The sequence below is a fragment of the Pseudopodoces humilis genome, chromosome 1 (genome assembly GCF_049639895.1).
Source record: "Pseudopodoces humilis isolate 2021_Gansu_Grassland_sample_001 chromosome 1, ASM4963989v1, whole genome shotgun sequence".
Lineage (NCBI taxonomy): Eukaryota > Metazoa > Chordata > Aves > Passeriformes > Paridae > Pseudopodoces > Pseudopodoces humilis.
The window spans coordinates 118,521,424-118,539,649 of NC_142200.1; the positions used below are offsets into that span (position 1 = coordinate 118,521,424).

The 18,226-nt window shown below is 46.3% G+C and overlaps 1 protein-coding gene across 1 annotated transcript; it reads right to left on the bottom strand.

Moving 5' to 3' along the window:
- Window positions 1–13,955: 13,955 nt before the first annotated feature.
- Window positions 13,956–17,409, bottom strand: EVX1 (even-skipped homeobox 1). The gene is made up of 3 exons (XM_005518907.2): window positions 16,968–17,409; window positions 15,206–15,456; window positions 13,956–14,486 (listed from the first exon to the last, which is right to left on the bottom strand). Exons 1-3 carry the CDS (start codon window positions 17,404–17,406, stop codon window positions 13,956–13,958), a joined length of 1,221 nt encoding a protein of 406 aa, XP_005518964.1. The 5' UTR covers window positions 17,407–17,409.
- Window positions 17,410–18,226: the final 817 nt, after the last annotated feature.

Below are 18,226 nucleotides of genomic sequence, written 5' to 3' on the forward strand. Positions count from 1 at the left end.
ACAAGTGCTGTGACCAAAGTTAAAATTCAAAGCTCTGCACATTTCAAATAGCAAGATCAAAATGAGTCCATTTGCAAAGCTGTTCTGGCCTGCCTGCTAACAGATACAAGTGTTTGAAATTGTGGAATAGAAAGTCCCAAGCGTGCTTGATTGAAGAGCAGCCTGCAAACACAGATGATCAAACTGAGTAGATAACCTATCTATTGAATTGAATTCTAGACTTCCTCTCAAAGAATGCCATGGGACGTGGAAGAATACAGGGTGCAATAAAGATGTGTAGCAAATCTTATATGTCTGAGGCAATTTCAAAGAGGGTGGAGAAAAAATCAGCATACTAAAGTTAAAATTAATGGTTGCTCCTAGGCAAAGCCATAATAAAAGTAATGTAAGATGCAATCAACAGAGAATGACAAGATAGCAAAACCATTAATAGTCACAAAAAGGGTTTTCTTTCTATGTCTGCTTTATTAAGAAAGAGTCTTGTTAATAGGGTTTGCCTTTTTTTCTTTTTTATAATATATTTTGTTGGCAGAGATATGTGCATTTTTCTGACAGACTCTGAATGCCTTGATTTAATACAGATTCTGATATGAAAAGTAAACTATTTGAGTGTAACTCTTATTTAATAAGTTGAAAGCCAGATAACCAATAGATCAACAGAAGAAAGAGTCTTCACCTAAGGGAGAATTATCACAGCTCCTCCAGCAGTTCTCCTATGAGTCACCACTGCTCATTAATTTTATCTATATTTTCATGGGAGGAATTGCTGGAAAAGAATGTGAATTTCTTTAGACAGAAATATATTTTAAGGACTTGTGACTTTAACAAAATTACCTAGATCACATGGTAAACGGTCCCACATCTGCTTCCACATTTGACTTTATCACAAGATGTGGATTTGGAGCAGCATGTGGTTGAAATGGCTGAAACCTCTGAAAGACTGAGAATAACTGAATGTAAATTACCAAGGTGATGTGGTAGCTCATAGTGGTAATTCAAATGGAAGTAACAAGCAGAGAGGAGGATTTTTAACTATATGTAGCATAAATGCATCATTAGAATTCAATCTTCACTTTGAAAAGGTTGCAGACTTATTGGAAGAATATTCAGAAAAATGCTGGAATAACTGTCCAGATTCAAAGATACAATTTAAGATTTCTTTTAGCACATCCATGTACCTTCGCTTCTAATTTTCCATCACTAAATACTGCACTGAAGATCTCCATGGTGGCATAAAATGACATGAGATGACTGAAATCTCTAGGGAATGTAGTCACCAGAAAAGAACTGACATGAAATATAGTGATACCAACAAATCCCTAAGCTATTGAATAAGGGCTATGAGACGTAGCTATCTTTTGCTAAATCAAATGCTTAATGTCATAGGCTTTGCAAAGCATGGTATCAAACTGGATTCAGAGATAAAAAAGCCACATCTGGTTACCTGTCATGTTGCAAACAGCCAAAAAGACATTGAAGTGACCAATATGATCATGTTAAAAAATGAGAATCAGTGTACTACATGAGCAGATTTTTCATTAAATCATCCTGTGAGGATCATCCTCTGATACTGCAACTTGTGGTAGAGGGTATAAAAAGACTTAGGGGACTTGAGAAGGAAGCAAGAAGCATGGCTAGATGAATATCCATACCAACGTTTTAGAAGCTCGTCCATTCTTACCAAGATTGTTCTCAGGACTTAACTTCTAGTCTGAAGTTGAACTTCTGCTCCAGTGGAAGAATGGAATATGTAGTAATAGGAGAGAAGCTACATGAAGAGTGTGTCTTGTTCATGGGTGAGGGGAGTGGCCGGGAAGCAAAAGGTTTTTGATACAGTGACTCCAAGGAAGACAGCTGCAAGACACAAACATGTTTCAAGTTGTTGCAAATATGACACAATAAACAACAAAGTCCGAATCGATGTAACAAAGAATGTGAAGAAAGTTAATTCTTTGGGTTCTTTTACAAAAGTGGGAGGGTGTATGGATAGCACAGTCAAGGAAGAGGAAGGTTTTATTAGTGAGAAGATAGTGATCAGCACTAGCACCTGATGGGAGTAGTCATGTGAAAGGAAGGAGGGAATGCCAACTCTGTAATTATAACTTACAACCAATTGGTCTCAAAAGCATATGGATTGATGTACTAACTAACAAAGACCAGGGTGCTGACAGGTGTGTGTCAAAAACTGCCAAATTAAACCCAAGAATGGGATGCACTACCTCTTAAACTTTTGTCTGCAATCTCTAGGCATAAAAATAGTAGCATCTGGACAAACTAAGTTAAGCATGTGTGCAACTTTATCTCATGTGGCTAGCAATAAACCATCACTGAGAGTTTCTAAAAATCATGGATAAATCCACATCTTGAAAGGCATGATGTCCAGCATGGAAAAAAAAAAAAAAAGTTATTTTTTGGATCTTGTTAAGATGTATTAATTTTTAAACTGGAAACTGGTGGGTGGCTGGAGGCCGGAAATACATTGCATATGAGAAATATCTACATGGAGGGCAAGTTTCTGATTCCAGAACAGTCCTCAGAGAGACTGAAATGAAGGCAAAAATCTGAAGTAAAAAATCGCCATACAACATGCAGAGGGAACTGCACGACATAGCAATCAGCCTACATTGCATATTATAAAATGCAGGAAGTTGACAAGGGAATCTACAGACAACAGGAAAAATACAGGAGTCATATGCAGTAAAAAGGGGTAAAAAGAAGTGAATATTCTAAAGTATAGCTAAACCAAAAGAAATCTTCTTAACAGTGTGGATCTAGTACTAGCTGGAAGTGCAAAATCAGTGTTTTAATCTTCAATTTAAAATCAGAGTGATGTAATCTTAACAGAAGGGGAATATTAAGCACTTTTCAAAAGATTATTAACTAAAGAAGATATTAAACAATGTCTACTGGGTTAGAGAAATAATCAGTGAATTTGGAAATTCTTTTAAAAATAAAAAAAACAGTGAAACTGACAAAATATGAATTCAATAACTTGCATTCCTCTCCCAAATATGTAAATTAACATAGTTTTTATGAAAAAATATGTGTTGGAATTGCATGTCTGATTTATTTTAATGAGATTATGGGGTTATTTTATAAATGTCTCAGCCTAGACTTCTGTAAGGAATTTAACCCTTAATATGTTATATATTATCCCTGCAGTATCCTCAATGAGTAGGTGCCAGCAATTATTTAAAGCAAGTTAAAAGTGGGCTAATTTGAAGAGCACAAAAGAGTGTCAGTGGTATAGACATCATTGTGAAATGGGATTTTGGCTAATGTGATTCTGCACAGACTGGGGTGTTCAGCACTACTAGCTGTTGTAATCAGGTGGTCAGAAATATGTACGTACCTAAGGTTAATCAAATTTGTGTCAAAGATGCACTTGCCATGTGGTGTATGTGGCATCTGCATACCTACACAGCTATCACCATGTCTATGGATGACTGTTCATATAGCAGAACTATCAGATGGCTTTATTTTATTATTAATCCTTTTTATTTTCCTCTAATAAATCTGTTTTTCTCAGTATCAGGTCAGTCCTGCAGCTAAAGTGCATGAACGTCACAGAGAAATCTGTGCTGACAAAAAAAATATTCTAAATATTGCAAAATACAACGTAAGATATTTAGAAACCCAGTCCTTACATACTGAGGAGCACATCTGAGAAGGCAGAGGTGGAGAAAAGCAGTGTTATAGTGAAATGTGTAAACTTGCAGACCTATGTCAGTGCTGCAGATCTGCATTTGGGCTACTGCAGTTCTTGGTTGCCTGGACAAGAAATATTAAATAAAAAGACAGGCTGCTGATGGAACAAATACAAAATACCCTCATACTGTGTAGGTAGTTACGGCTTTCATGCTTTGAGAGAGGAGGCTGTAAAACTGGTGACAGTGTAAGAGAAAGCCTCACTCAGAACTCAGTAACTGAATAAAGTGCCTCACATAAATTTCAGGTTTGCTTAGGTTGTCAGAGCAAGGATAGACAGGTACTTTACTACTGTATGTAAACTTCTTTAATGGAAAATGCTGGATAATAAAAGTTCAGTAACTTAGCTGAGAAGAACAGAAGGATAAATTACTGAACAATTTTTATTAGAAATAAAGAAACATGGAGGCTTTTTTATTTTTCTGGTCTATTCTGTTTGCTTTAGCCAATGAATCATGGCTAGCATATACTATCAAGATTCTCCACAAGCTAAGTAAAGTCACATCAAGTACCTGTTTTGAAAGTCAAATATATCATATTGCACTCAGTAAAAAATTAACTGGAAGAAATCTAATGGTCTGTGATGTACAGATCAAGCTTACATTCCTCTAGATTTAACCTATCAGTTTATAAAGTGAAAGTTTAACAAGTCTAGGAAATAACTAATTGTACACTTACAATATGATGATGTAACAGCAGCTCTCTGATTTCTACTGGTGTGCCAGATTACAGGAGACATCAGGTATCATCCCTTGCTGAAAGGAATGATGACAAACTGAAATTACATGCACACAGATGCTCTAATTTACAGCCACTTTCTCAAGGAAAGGCTGTTGTGAGAATTATGCTTCTGCATAAAAAAAGTGATTGGGGCTATCAGGGTAGATGATTTTGCCCTTGGTGGAGTTACACACCAATGATATGTTGTTGCCATAGCACCATGAAGCCATGCATTCCAGTGTAGAAATGTCATTCTAATTGTGTAGCAGGGCTTTGAGAAACTTCAAAGTCAGACCTTGGAATATCTTCCTTTTGGCTAAAGAGTGAAGCTGTCACTAAAGACAAAATAAACAACAAAATTTGTCTTGGCTGTAGAAATTGCTTAGGATTCTGAACACATTAAAAGTTAGTTATGATGTTAGTTAAATATGGCTGATCATTACTGTTAAGTGCAATTTGGGTTTTGCTGGGGAATGTTGATTTGGGGAATACTCTCTGGGACAATGCCAGGGAAATCAGCACTGGGAGCTAACACAGAGAGTGTTCTCTGATTCCTGCACCTGGATCTGGAGAAACCACAGCAAACTCCTACTAGTGAACACAGCTTTCTTTTTTCCTGTGGAGCAGTATCAGAAAATGGAGGTCATGATGTCCTTTATCCCATCTTGCGCTATTATTTTACAAATGCTTGCACACAGCCCTTGAGATACAAGTGGCAACTGGGATATAATACAAAATATCAGTAGATGGGTCAGACACATGGATAGCAATTGACCTAATGACAGCAAAAGAAAAGAATCATAATTAGTGATGCTACAGCTTTTTTTTCTTGGAGGACCTGGTGTCATGATCTGAAGTTAGATTATATTAGATTAAATGGGGACTAAACAGATGCAGGAATAGCTGTGTCCTTACCACCAACGCACAATTCAGTTGCTCAATGCTTCTGTTTAGCTCTTTTGTAAAAGCCTGCCTTTGTGACACTAATTACAAGCAGGCTTTCAGGTGGGAAGCTGTGACTGCCAAAGCAGAGGGAGGGGGGTGTAAAGTCATGTAGCCTCTATTTTCTTACACCTCAAGAGCTGGAGTTAATGGGCAGTAATGCACTGCTTGGGGCTGAGAATGGCTCAGACATCCAAACTTGTCCACTTGCCTAAATCCACATCTATGCTAAAACAGGAGCAGGTTTAGAACGTCATTCAGAGCCAAACCAGCACTGGTCAACAGACTGAGTGCCCTCCTGCCTCCAGAATAGATCCCACTCCACATTTTGGTTGGCTGAAAGGGGAGCATAAACATTGGCAAAGTTAGGAGCTTCCCCTTCCTCCCTTTATTTTTTCTCTTTATCTTTCCTGCATTATTTTCTGCTTCATTTCTAGTTGCCAGAGGAGACAAGACTGTGCTACTACATAATTACTATATAGTAAATCAGACCTTTTGAGTTTGGATTAAATTTTACTTCAGGTGATTCATGGAAAGTGAATTTGGAACCCATGACTCAGTGTCTCCACATTAGAGAAAACTTCCCTCCCTGAAGTACACAGGCTTGAGTAAATGTTAGAATAATTGTAGGATAATTCCCAGGAGTGATTCATATTAATGGTGTGGATTTAGTAATAGTAGTTGCTTTATTTGTTCTGAAACTCATCTTCGATCCTGTACTGCAATAGCAGTAAGCAAACTTCACCTATGCAGGCAGAAATGCATTTTGGAACAAGTTAGGACTCTCAGAATTTGGTACCAGGCAAGCAATACAAAGAGAGTAAAATGTTTATTTAATACAAATTTAGCAAGGTGAAATCAAGCTATTGAGAAAATTGGCTGACCAGACTTGTAGGGTCTTTTCCCTTGAATAAGAGAGTGAGAGTACCCATCCCGGTGCAAATTAAGGTCTCTGTAAGGAGTAGAGAAGTGGGATTTTCAGGCTGTAATTTTTAGTGGCAGTAAATGACCCACATACACACAGCTTCTGGGGAATGCACATAAGACACCTCTAATGTAACCCTGTATTGCTGCTGGGAAGAACGTGGTGAAATGACAATATTTTAACACTGAAAACACAGCTGCAGAAGAGCAAGTAAAATAGTTCAGCTTACAAATATCAGTCAGAGACGCTTCCTTGTAAAAATTCTGGTGGCTTAGTTTTTAGGTGTACCCGAGTACCAGGGATTGATGGCTCCCGAAACAGACTCGAACTGCTTGCCTTCCCCGGAGACGCGCCTGCTAACAGCGTGTTTGAGAAGTCAGCATCCTTTCCGTTCTGCCAAATTGATTTCCTTATTAATCAAAAAATCTCATCTTCCTCTGGCTTCAGGTGATACTTTTTTTTTCTTAAAACGTTTCATAACTACCCGAAGAAAAAGGAAAAAAAATGAAAATAAAAGAAAACAAGGGGAAAGGAGAATAAAATAGAAGAAAATCAGAATTACTTCAAGGTGAGCTTCCAATGACTTCTTGTTCGTTTTGACGGTTCTTGTCAACTACGAACTTTCCCCCGTCTCTCTCTCTCTCTCTCTTCTAGCACCTTCTGATCTCAGAAATGTATTTTATTCATTTGATGAATGAAGCGATCAATTTCTCTTTCGACCAAGCGTTTTTGGTTTAGAATAAATTGGCGAAGCGTTTTCCTCCCTCCCTGTTTGCTTTGTTTCCTCCTCCTCCCCAAAGGTAAATCTAGACCGCTGTAATGGCATCTGTATATACAATTGGTGTCATTCAAATAAGACGTTTTATCAAGTGTCTTTAAATCTGCAGTCAGCCTCATTTAACCTCTAAAATTACGCTTAACAGGAGACCTTCATTAGCCAAATTGGAAGAAACGTGCGGTATGTGTTAAGCAGCGTCGTTTCCACGCTGGTGACCCCCCTCGGCAGCCGGCGGGGCGGGGGGCGCCGATCGCCGGGGCCGGGACCGGGATAAATGTGGGAGCGGCTACACCCCACGTCCCTCCCTGTCCGTGGGCACGGGACTTCACGGGGTGGTTTGCAAGCAGCTGGCCTCGGGTTTGCTTCGTCCTTTCCCCGCTCCCGCTCGGAGGGAGAGGGATGCAGGATACACACCGCCCGGCCGCATTCTTTATCTGTTACCTTGAGAGCGGGCGGACAGCACTTGCCGAGAGAGCTCTCGCCGCCTCAGCTCCCGGGTTGCCTGTCCCAGAGGACACCAATTAAAGGCACTAATTGGACAGCGATACATCAAAGTCTGTCGCTGAGAGCGGCTCCTTGGAGCTCTGGGGGTCCTGTAGGCAGGCTTTTGTTTTAGGCACTGCTCCAGGTTCCCGTGTCGGGCTGCGCACCCGGCACGACTCCTCTGGCCCGCTCTGCTGCCCGAAAACCTCGCGTTTCCCCACCCCAGCAGTGCCCGAGGATGAGTGTGCCCCTTTCCATGCGGAAAAGCTACACTGGTGAGGGGCTCCCGGTTCACTGTGAGGACGTCTCACCTCGTGTTGAGCCACCTGTGCTGACCCTGGCACGCTCCCACCCAGGAAACCCACCCCTCTCTGTGGTCAGACTGTGGTGGCTCCCGGGGGCTCTCCGGTGAGCCCCTCATCCCCAGGAGTGAGACGGGGCCGGAGGACACTGTGTTCCCTATGCACCGGGGTAAGCCTCTTCGGGGCAGCAGGTGTTTCTCCGAGCCCGGGATCACCCCTCGAGTCTGGGCAGGAGCTGGCAGCCCCAGACAGGGCTTCAGTGCCAGGGGAATGAGGGCTCCAGGTAGGTGGGAGGTGTTTGGAGAAAGGGTGAGAAGCGGGAGGAGACAGTTATACACCGGAACACCGACAAACAAGTCTGGTCTCTTCCCTGCTTTCCACCTCTTTTTCGAGAAATTAAACAATTCTCCCCTTTACGAAAGTGGTTTATTTCAACTTCTGTTGTGGCTTTATTAACCCTGATTTATTCGGGACCTCGGGTTTCCTAGGTGAGGCTGGTCCAAGCCGGAAAGAAGCAGCCAGGAGAGCTGCAGTGGTTCTCTGGCGGCTTCATCCCGTGCCGGGCGAGCACCGCGCCGGGGGGGAGACCGGCTGTGTGCAGGGCTTGGCCCGAAACAGGGCTGCTGGTACACATATATTTATACATCTCGAATGGGAGCCAGTCAGAGCAGAAAATGACAGGTCTCCCGCCAGGAGAACTTTGCATACCCGGGCTGAGCAGCGGCAGTTTGCCTATTCTTGCGTGGTTAAAAGCTGATTTTTAACGCGTCCTCTCTGCGGCCATCGCCCTCAGCAGCAAAGCAGAGACGGGGTGGCCCACGAAGGAGCGCGGGTGATTGCCCTGAATAGCATAAGAGCCGATACGGCAGGGATGGAGTTTGGTGATGGTCCCCTTTATTCCCCACCTGCAACTCCCTTCCTTTCCTCAGGCCGGGGAGGATGTGCCGGGAGAGCAAGGAAGTGTTTGATCATTTACTGCCCACGGAGGCATTTGTTTTTCATTTTGCAAACGCTTCTCCTTAAGTAATTGTTCCTGTTAAGAGCGTATACCTTTCATTGGGCTTCACTGCGCTATAAATAATCTCGATGAAGATGCAAGGATATGACTTTCACAAGATTGGACAATTGATTAAATCTGTGACCTGCAATTGCGAATAATCTTGGAAGGCTATTTAAACAGATGAAGGCCTAAATTGTCTTGCTTGTATCTGAATTAATTTCTCATTCATCATCATTATGGAGTGATTGGTTCTATTCAGGCTTTGCAGCCTGCTGGAACGAAACTGGATTTAAATGAGACTGTAACACAATTTAAATGCTCCCCAGATTTAACGAGGCCAATCGAGCAGCTGCAATAAACACAAATATTTTTCTAAACAGCCTTGTTTTAAATAATTACTTAATACTTTCATGTGATGTTCTTAAGTGGCAATTTCTGTCTCTGAAGTCCCAGGCACCTCTTTGCAGAGAGGGCAGCAGGGAAAAATCACTTTATGTGTTTGAATTGTGTGTATATGTGCATGCAATACACCGATAGAGATTCTTTAAAATGAGGTTTGTAAATATTAGTGTAAATCTGCACTACATTCTTGGTCGTAGATACATTGATTTTAACTGATAAATAAATAAATAAATAAAGCGGGTGGGGCGGGGGGAGAAAACAGTGTATTGGAGGCCAGAGGTTGTGATCTATTTGTTTTCTTGTTAGAAGATCTTGAACTAGCCATCTCTTCTTCCTCCTACCTCAGAGAGAGAGAAGAAAAGAGTCCTAAAACAGGGACCAGTCCCGGCGGGGATCTTCTCTAACCTACCGTAACCGCATCCCTTCCGCAGTACCAGCTCTCCAGGGTCAGGACGGGACGCTCCCCCCTTGCAAAGGGAGAAGCGAGAAGATCTGAATGAAGCAGGCAACATAGAAGGGGCTCCGGGTAGAAGGATGAAGCAAAAAGCACATGGGACTGGTTTCTCACCCCCTTTACATCCACCCAGGAACCTGATGCGCCTAAATGAAGCCGTTCGTGTTAAAGAGACTTCAGCTCGTCCTGACGTGGGCTTTACCCCAGGGTGACACTATTGTAAGAGGCAGGACAGCGAGCCTTGGGGTGACATATGGTGGAGGGTGTTTTCAGGGGCTAAACTCGGTAGTAAAATAAAGTAGCCAGGCGAGCAGGAGAATAATAGAAAACAAAAGGATCTTTCAGATAGACAAGCCAAAAAGCTAAAGGAGCCGCATGCTGTTTCTGCAGGTGCCGGCAAATGACCGAACAACCCAGCAGAAAACGTGGAGTATGGAGAGACGATTTGCCAATGATTTAGGCGCTGAAGTAAAGCGTAGTGCTGGGAAAGCAGATCCGATCCAGATTAATCATACAACCTTAATAAAAACATATAGTCTGAGACGGGAAAGTAAGCGTCAATCTTGTTGCTATTTCGCTTAATGGTACAGGAGGTGACAGATAAAACAACAAAGATGGGCTGAGTGATTTGATAGTAAAGGAGCAATTTAATGCGCGAGTTACAGAGCTGCTCCCCGGGATCGTTTAGGCTTAACCGGTTCTCTAGAGCTCATCTTCTTCCTCTTCTGGTCTTTTTTTTATTAGTAGTATTATTATTCAGTTGTTTAAAATGAGCATTATCCCAAACATATGCAGTGCAATCAGCTCGGTCACACTTACAAGAACACGCTTTAATAAGGCAATCAATCAAACGCTAACAAGGAGGGGGTGGGAGGGACGGACTTTAGGAGCTGAATTTGGCTGGCCAGGGAGCAAACCCGATGTAGCACATGGGGTGCCCCGAAGACAACTCCACTCCCGCTGGTGACAAGGGGCCAGGTGCCCATCGCCAGCTCCCCCGGGGCCTCACCCCAGTTCCTCGAAGGGTCTCATCCCCGACCGGGGTGAGGCCACGGAACCCCTCCCCGTCTGGTGGCAGTGGCTCGGGGCCAAAGGCAGGACGTGCTGCCGGCTGGGTGCCCTGTGTGCGCCCTCGCCGCCGTCAATGTCCCACGCGTGTCCGGAGCCAACGCCCCACGTGGGGCCGCGGACACCAGCACCGGCGGCGAAGGCGTTAATGGCATCGGCCCCACGCAGCAAATGGAAAATTTCATTATGAAGTAATGAGTAATTCCTCCCACTGAGATGTATTGTTATATCTTCCACTTCAATTTAGGAGCACAGCGGCTCAATTACCTAGAAAATACAGTCAATTAAAGGCTGCTGATTGGACACGAGGACGGATCATCGATCTTGTACTTTCCAATATCGCTCCAGACACCTCATTTTCCCTCCCCTATTAACTGAAAATACTCTTGGCATTACCGCGACCCGCAGCCTATTTACCTGTCGCAGGCAATCTCTGCCCTGTGACCGAGCCGCGGAGAAATTCACAGCCACCCTTTGCCGCAGCATCCTCCGAGAGCCGGCGGTCGGGAGGGCGGCTCTGGAGCCGGAGGAGAGCGGGGAGCGTGCCGGCTGCCTGTCCCTATCCCTGCCTCCCTGCGCCCAGATTGCTAACGGGGAGGATGTCCCCGTCACGGGTGGAAGTGGTAATCAGAGGCTTAAATGTTCTTTTTCTCTCACACGCACCTAAGTATATAAAATATACGTGTTTGAATATACATGTATATATATTGCCCTGTGCGCCAGCCGATGGCATTTTCTGAGCTGGTTCTTTTGCAAGACCGAACTGGTGCCGCGATCGCAGCAGCAGCCTCGGCCGGACCTTGGCCTGAGTTCCCGGGCCAGCAGGTGCCCGTGCCTGGCTAAGGAACGAGGGGTCTTGGGCTATGTAGAAGACCCCATTTTTGGTGAATAGTGCTCATCTGCCGCGCTACCCCTCCCCCGAACTCTTTAGCGCTCTCTGCTCCCGGGGTCCTTGCGGGAATGGTATCAAGCGCTGGCTCTGCTGCACCTATTTTACCGGACTGGTCCTTCTGTCTGATAAAAGACAAAATAAAAGAGGGGAAAAGACTCGCAAAGCAAGGATGTTGTTCGGCTCTGCCTTTGGACGTTGTTTACAATTCTTATTTCCGGGGGAGTGGGGGGACGGGGAGGCAGAATCTATTTGTGAGTGTCCAAAAAGGTCCATTGCTTTCCACGTCCATGAGAAAATTTCATTTATAAAGGGTGGAATAATCTGATTATAATTGGAATAATCTGATTATAATCTTTAATGATTTAAAGATTGTGGCTTTAGATCAGGTTTTTAAAAGCTGTAATAATCAATACTTTTTATTGGAAAAAATATATCCTGGCACGCCCATGTCTCTTCCCTGCTCTCCATCCGCTATAGGGAAACACTGCAATGCACTCCCTCTGCTAAAGACAAAAAGTCTCCGGTGTGGCAATAAACCAGAGGCTTCTGAGCAATTTAGTACTAAGTAGATACAGAGGTGTCAACACGTCTTTGTTCTGTCCAGCATTTATTTTCCTGCTTGTTGAACTGTAACTGTTAGAAAGTGCACTGTGAAATTCGTCTAAAGCAACACTTGAAGCTTTTTTTTTTTTTTTTTCCTTAATAAGCACGATAAAAATATGGGTGAGAGGTGGTTAAAACGTGTCGTTATTATCTGGTGTTATTTTTGGTGCTATTAAGTTTTATCCCGACATGGTAGCAAATTATGGCGGTGTATTTTTGGGGCTATTTTAAAATAGAATGAAATAAATAATGTCGGTTTTGGAAGAAACCACTACCCAGCTCCGTGCCCGTGGTTTTTAAATTTAAGGTTACAGAAATCCAAGCAAAAACAATGATGCTACCTTCTTCCGAAATACCTTCTGGATAGGAGACGGGTGGGTGAGTTTGTGAAAGAAATACTTCTCAAGAAGGAAAGGTGATCAGTGTGAAGGACACACACAAATGAAAATATTAGGGATGGAGAAAGGAACACCAAGCCAAACAAATAAAATAATTACTTAAAAATAAAATTTAAAAATAATAAAAAGAAGACACAGCAAGGGAAAGGCAATGAGAGAACTGAAGGCTGAAGTACAAAGGAAGGGAAATCGCCTTTGCTCCAATTTACAGACTGGTGATTGTCTGAAGGAGTTGTGCTCCCTGTCACCTCTAATCTCTTCCCTTGGCGGCTTGTTAGCGTTTGGCACGGGGTCTTTGCTCACAGAGCATTGTACATTCGATATTCAAAAACCCTCTTTACATATACATCACTTGCTAATTTCGTCAGTGTGTGCACATTTCAGCGACTGATAATAGGACACCGTTATTTAAAGGACAAATAGCTCTGACCCATAAAGAGGCAGGAGCTCGTATTTTTCCCCTGCCAGTTCCAGTCTGCCTCTTAAAAATAAAAGTTGGAATGAAAGAGGAAATAAAATGCTGGATTTCTGCTCACAACGAAGGACGAGACAAGGGAGGGTAAAGAATGCAATTAAACCACGAAAGTAATGTACAGAATGACAGGTTTTCTTTATGGTAAAGCATTGTTATTTTCCATAGAGACAACTGGATAATACTGCCGAGTTGCAAACCGGAAACCTTTTGGTTTTGGTTTTGTTTTTTTTTTTCTGTTTGCCTGTTGTTTTTATTTTCTGAACACTGAGGGATTGCATCTTTGCTTTCTTCATGCGCACAAGCCATTTCGTTATCAAGAGAGTGTTTCTTTCAAGTATTTCAGATTTTCCTTCTCTGTCTCATAGGTTTGTGCATAAGGTTTGTTGTGATCCGCAGAAGCCCCAGCCCTTGGGAAGAAGTCTATCCACGGAAAAGAAAGTCCCAGCACATTTCTATAGGTGACTAGCTGGAGCATATTTCATTTGAGTTGATTTTCTTCCTCCTTCGTGCCTTAATTCCTTCTCAGAGATAAATCACTAGTAATTTCTTTCTTTCCTCTTTCTTTTATTTTTCCCCCCTTGGAATGTAAATCCTTTTAAGACTGAGCTATTTTTAGTCTTTTTTCTTCTTTTTTTCCCTTCTTTTTTTTTCTTTTTTTTTTCTTTTTTTTTCCTTTTTTTTTTTTTTTCTGTGGTTGTCCACGGTTGAGGAGAGAACACCATTAAATAAACATGGGCTGTAGGTACATTAACTCGAAGAGAAGTCCGGGAAAGGGATGAGTGTTTAATAACCCTGAGACAAAGGTTTATCTCGTCAAAGGTACTTCTTCTCTCTGGTCCATGGAAACTGAGGTGGCTTTGCTCAGCACAGAGGGCGTGAAAGTGAGAAAGGAGTCAGTCCTGGTTGTGGCCGAACAGGTAAAGTCTGATCCGGAGGGTCTCTGCGCCAGCCCGTTGGACTGGCCGCTGTGGCATGCCAGGCAGGAGCAGGGGTTGCCCCCGGCGCTGCTGAGTCCATGAGTTGGGGCAGGGTACAGAGAGGGATGTCTGAAGGCGCACAGCAGTTCTGGTCTCTGGTACGGGTGGGAGAGGACCCTGAAGGTGTCCAGAGGCCTCAGGGGGGTACTGAAAGGGGTGGCGGCAGAGGCCGATGTGGCGCCGATGCCCATGTGCGAGTAGTAGGGCAGGGGCAGGTGGGACGGGAATGGATACGGCAGGTTCCCGGTGGCTGCCGCGTGGCTCATCATGTACGTATAAAACGCCGGGTCGGCCGGGTGAGGCCAGGTCATGGCCAGGCGCTGCCGCTTGTCCTTCATCCTGCGGTTCTGGAACCAAACCTGCGGACAGAGGAGAGGCGAGAGCCGTCACCCGCCGCCGCCCCGCTCCGCCTGGCCCCCGGCCCTACTCCCGGGGCGGTGCTGCGGACGTGGGTCTGCCGGGGAGCGGAGACCGGCGCCAGCTTTCCCTCCTAGAGGGAGTCGTCATCACGTAAAGAGGGATCAGTTAAGCCCCTATAAAAATCTATAGGGAAGCCCAGAGGAGCAGCCCTTTTAGGGCGCTTGTTTTCCTTTTTGCTTGTTAGGGCTTGTCCTGCTGCCCCCCAGCCCCCATCCCTGGGTCCCGGCCAGCCGGACAGCTCTGCCTCGTTGCTGCCCTTTCGCATCCAGAACTACCTGGGACTGCTGCTACCGGGTTTATTTTCGTGTGCAAATGTTTTGGAAAAGGCAAAGCAAAGCGAGATCGAAACAAGATCTGCTACTGGTTTCCTCTTCCCTCCCCCAAGAGCTGAGCCAGATCTGAACTGAACCGAAGGGAGGATTCAAAATAATCCGCTATGGAGAGGGCAGATTAGCGGCGCTGGCCGGGATGACTCCCGGAGCCGTGTCCCGTCTCCCGCATTGCTGCAGGGTGCGGGCAGGGCCAGGAAAGGGGCGGGAGGCGGGGGGAGCCGAGAGGGAGGGTTATGCTGGCAAAGTGCTTTCCCGAGTTTTGCAAGGAAGTTTGGCCATACGGATTTATATCGTGCTAATTGAAAACATGTCCGAGCTGCGTGTACCTTGATGGTGGTTTCTGGCAGATTTAGAGCAGCCGCCAGCTCACATCTCCGGGGCCTGGACACGTAATTCTCCCGGTAAAACTCCTTCTCCAGCCGGGCGATCTGCTCGCGGGTGAAGGCGGTGCGGTAGCGGCGCATCTGGTCGCTGGCGCTGCAGGCCAGCGAGCCCTGGGAGCCGCCGCTGCCTCCGCTGCCCTTGGGGTGATCCCCCCCGCCGCTGGGGCTGCCGGCCAGCGCCTCGGAGCACGGCCCTGCGTGGGGAGCCCGGAGCAACGACACACGCTCGGAGACGGGCGGGCAAGGAGGGATGCTCGCCGTCCGCCTCCCTAGAGATCCCACTTCGAGCCCCCCATTCCGCCCCATGCGGCGTTTCCGTGCCTGCCCCGGTGTACTGAGGGTATCGGGGTACTGAGATCCAAGAAGGACCGGGGAGGAGGGCGGATGGAACACCGCCTAAGGGTTTGAGGGGGGGCTTATTCACTCTGGCTAGGAGGTTACCTGTCCCCATCCGTCCCCGACACACACCCCCCGCAATGGCGGTGTCTGCTCGCTGAGCCTCCCACTCCCTCCCCGCACTGGGAAACCGGAGCGCCGCAGCATCCCCCGACCCTGAGCGTCAGGAAAGGGCAGGTGTGCCCGCCGTCCATGTAGCACGGCTCAGCTGTCCCTTACTCCAGGCCAGCAAGGACCGGGGAGTGGAGCAGCCAGCAGACAGAGACTGCTCTCTCTGAGGGGAAGGTGAGGCCTTAGGGATCTCCGCTCAGCCTCCAAACAACAGGATGGCACATTTTCAACGACGCTCTAAGTGACAAGGGAGGACAGACAGCGCTCTCTATGCTTCCCGGCTTCTTGAAGTGATTGAGGAACGGGGAGGGGGGAGAAGCGGGTTGTTGTCAGGGTAGGGACGTCTTTGCCGGGCTGGGAAGGTGGGAATAGGGAGTGGGGAGTGGGGGCAGGGGGAAAAGGGGCCTGTCCGCTGCCTTTCCTTTCAAATGCAACTCTCCCTCATTGTGCCCGAGACCAAAGGCAATTAATTCATTGGGACCATTTCCGAGCTGGCGCCACCGAGACATAGAAGTGACAAGGTAATTCGGACCTCTCCTCTTTTTTTTTCTTTTTTCTTTTTTTTTTCTTTTTTTTTTTTTTTTAACCCAACGTACAAACAAGGCCCTCACTACCGCACTTGGGGCTGGCATGAGTCGGCAAGGGATTTTATGATCTTTATGGGCGCTTCCGCACTCGACCGGGCACATTTCACCCTGCAAAACCACAAACAGCTCTTGGCCAGAAAACCCGTTTGATCTTACCCACACACACACACATACAAAAAAAACCCCGCCGGTGTGGAGGATCGTAAGGGATTTCCTGAAGTATGCACTGTCTAGGCGATGGGGAGGAATAAAAATAAAATAGAACAGACTGAAGAGGAGAGCGCGTGGCTGTCTTGGCCGAAAAGATCCTACGGGACAAGCTGCAGACCTGACGCATCCACGACGGGAAGCCTGGCTCCCCTCCAGGGACGCGGGGGCTGCCCGGTGTCGTGTCCTCTGACTCCCACACAAGTCTCCCGGTGGCAGGGAGGTGAGCAATCAGTCGGGAAAGAGATCACACACGCGCAGACACGCACACACCCCCGATTTCGTTGCCCCTCGCTCAGCTGGCGAGGGGAAAACCCTCTCCGGCAGTCCCCCCCGCCCCACCAGTGCTGCCACCCAGCCCCGGAGCGGACGCGGGGCTGGAGGCATGGGAAGGAGTTGGGTACCTTTGCTGTGCTGGTACTCGGCGCTCCCCGTGGCGCAGTCCGGGGTGCAGCTCACCTCGATTTCCTCATAGAAATCCGACTCGGTGTCCGAGCTGCTCTGCTGCCCTTTGCTGGAGGGGAGCTCCGGGGCTCCGGGGGGCTGCTGTCCGGCCGAAAGCAGTGCTGCCGCCGCCGAGCGGCTCTCCGGCACCGTCCCTGTCCCTGGCAGCACCTCCACCTCCTCTTCGTCTTCTCCTCCGCCACCTCCTCCTCCTCCTCCTCTCTCCCGGGACGACAAGGGGCCAGGTCTGGGGCTGATGCAGTTCCGATGGATCATCTTCTCCTGCGGCTCCGCAGCGGGGCTCCCCACTGCTTCGGACAAATTAGGCACCCTCTTGCCAACTAGAGCGCCAAGAGTAGTCCCCTCCAGAAACATCACCATCTCCTTCCTGGTTTCCATTGTGGCTTTGCTTAAGGGAGGGGAGAAAAAAATCCAGATCTCTTCCCCCCCTCCCTCCTGCTCCCGCCCCAGCCTTGAACAAACCCAGCAACCCTCTCCTGGCAATGCAGAGGAGCCAGCGGTGAGATAGGGTGACCTTGTGATGCGAGCGCTACACTCGGCTGTGCTGCTCTGGGAGGGATCACCATTGCCCTCTTCTTTCTAAGCTGTCATCCTCAATGGTGCAGTCGTCATTACAGTACCACCGGTGACGCCACACATTGATTGCCAGTGGATAAATAGAAACGTCTGCCATTGGGAAGATGAAAGGAAGAGCCGGAGCGAATGGGCTAAATGCGTGATGCGCCAGGTGTAGGAGCCTGAGATGGAGAGGGAAGTGTGAAAAAGAGATGCATATGGAGCTGCAAAGATGTTGTAACATGCGGAGAGAGTTCCGCGGGGGGAAGCCTTGCCTGACAATTAAATAGCCCTTTGACTGCTTTAAGGCATTACCTTGATGTAGAATTGAGGCGAAGATTCTTAGCTGCATCCTGGAAGTGAGAAGATACGTACTCAAGCCTCTTCCTTGGATGCATTATTTATTGCTGGCAATCGGCTTCCGCCTAACTGCATATATAAGGCTTCTAAGAATCCTTTGCAAACTTGAGGATAAAGAAATGCGCTGCTGACATTTGAATGTAAAAATAGCTTTGATTTCTTGCTCTGGGTCAATATCGGTTCCTATCGGTATAATTGTCATTGCTTTCTGTTTACTGAGGTTAAAACGTTAGTTTACCAATTGGAAATTCTGATATATATTTATTGCTTCTGACTTGTGAAA

Bases quoted from the DNA above. Each gene is read 5' to 3' on its own strand.
- EVX1 (XM_005518907.2), bottom strand. From the start codon at position 17,406: ATGGAAACCAGGAAGGAGATGGTGATGTTTCTGGAGGGGACTACTCTT. The intron at 15,457-16,967 runs GTACCCAACTCC...CTCCCCACGCAG, and splicing joins CGAGTACCAGCACAGCAAAG to GGCCGTGCTCCGAGGCGCTG. The intron at 14,487-15,205 runs GTACACGCAGCT...CTCTGTCCGCAG, and splicing joins TGCCAGAAACCACCATCAAG to GTTTGGTTCCAGAACCGCAG.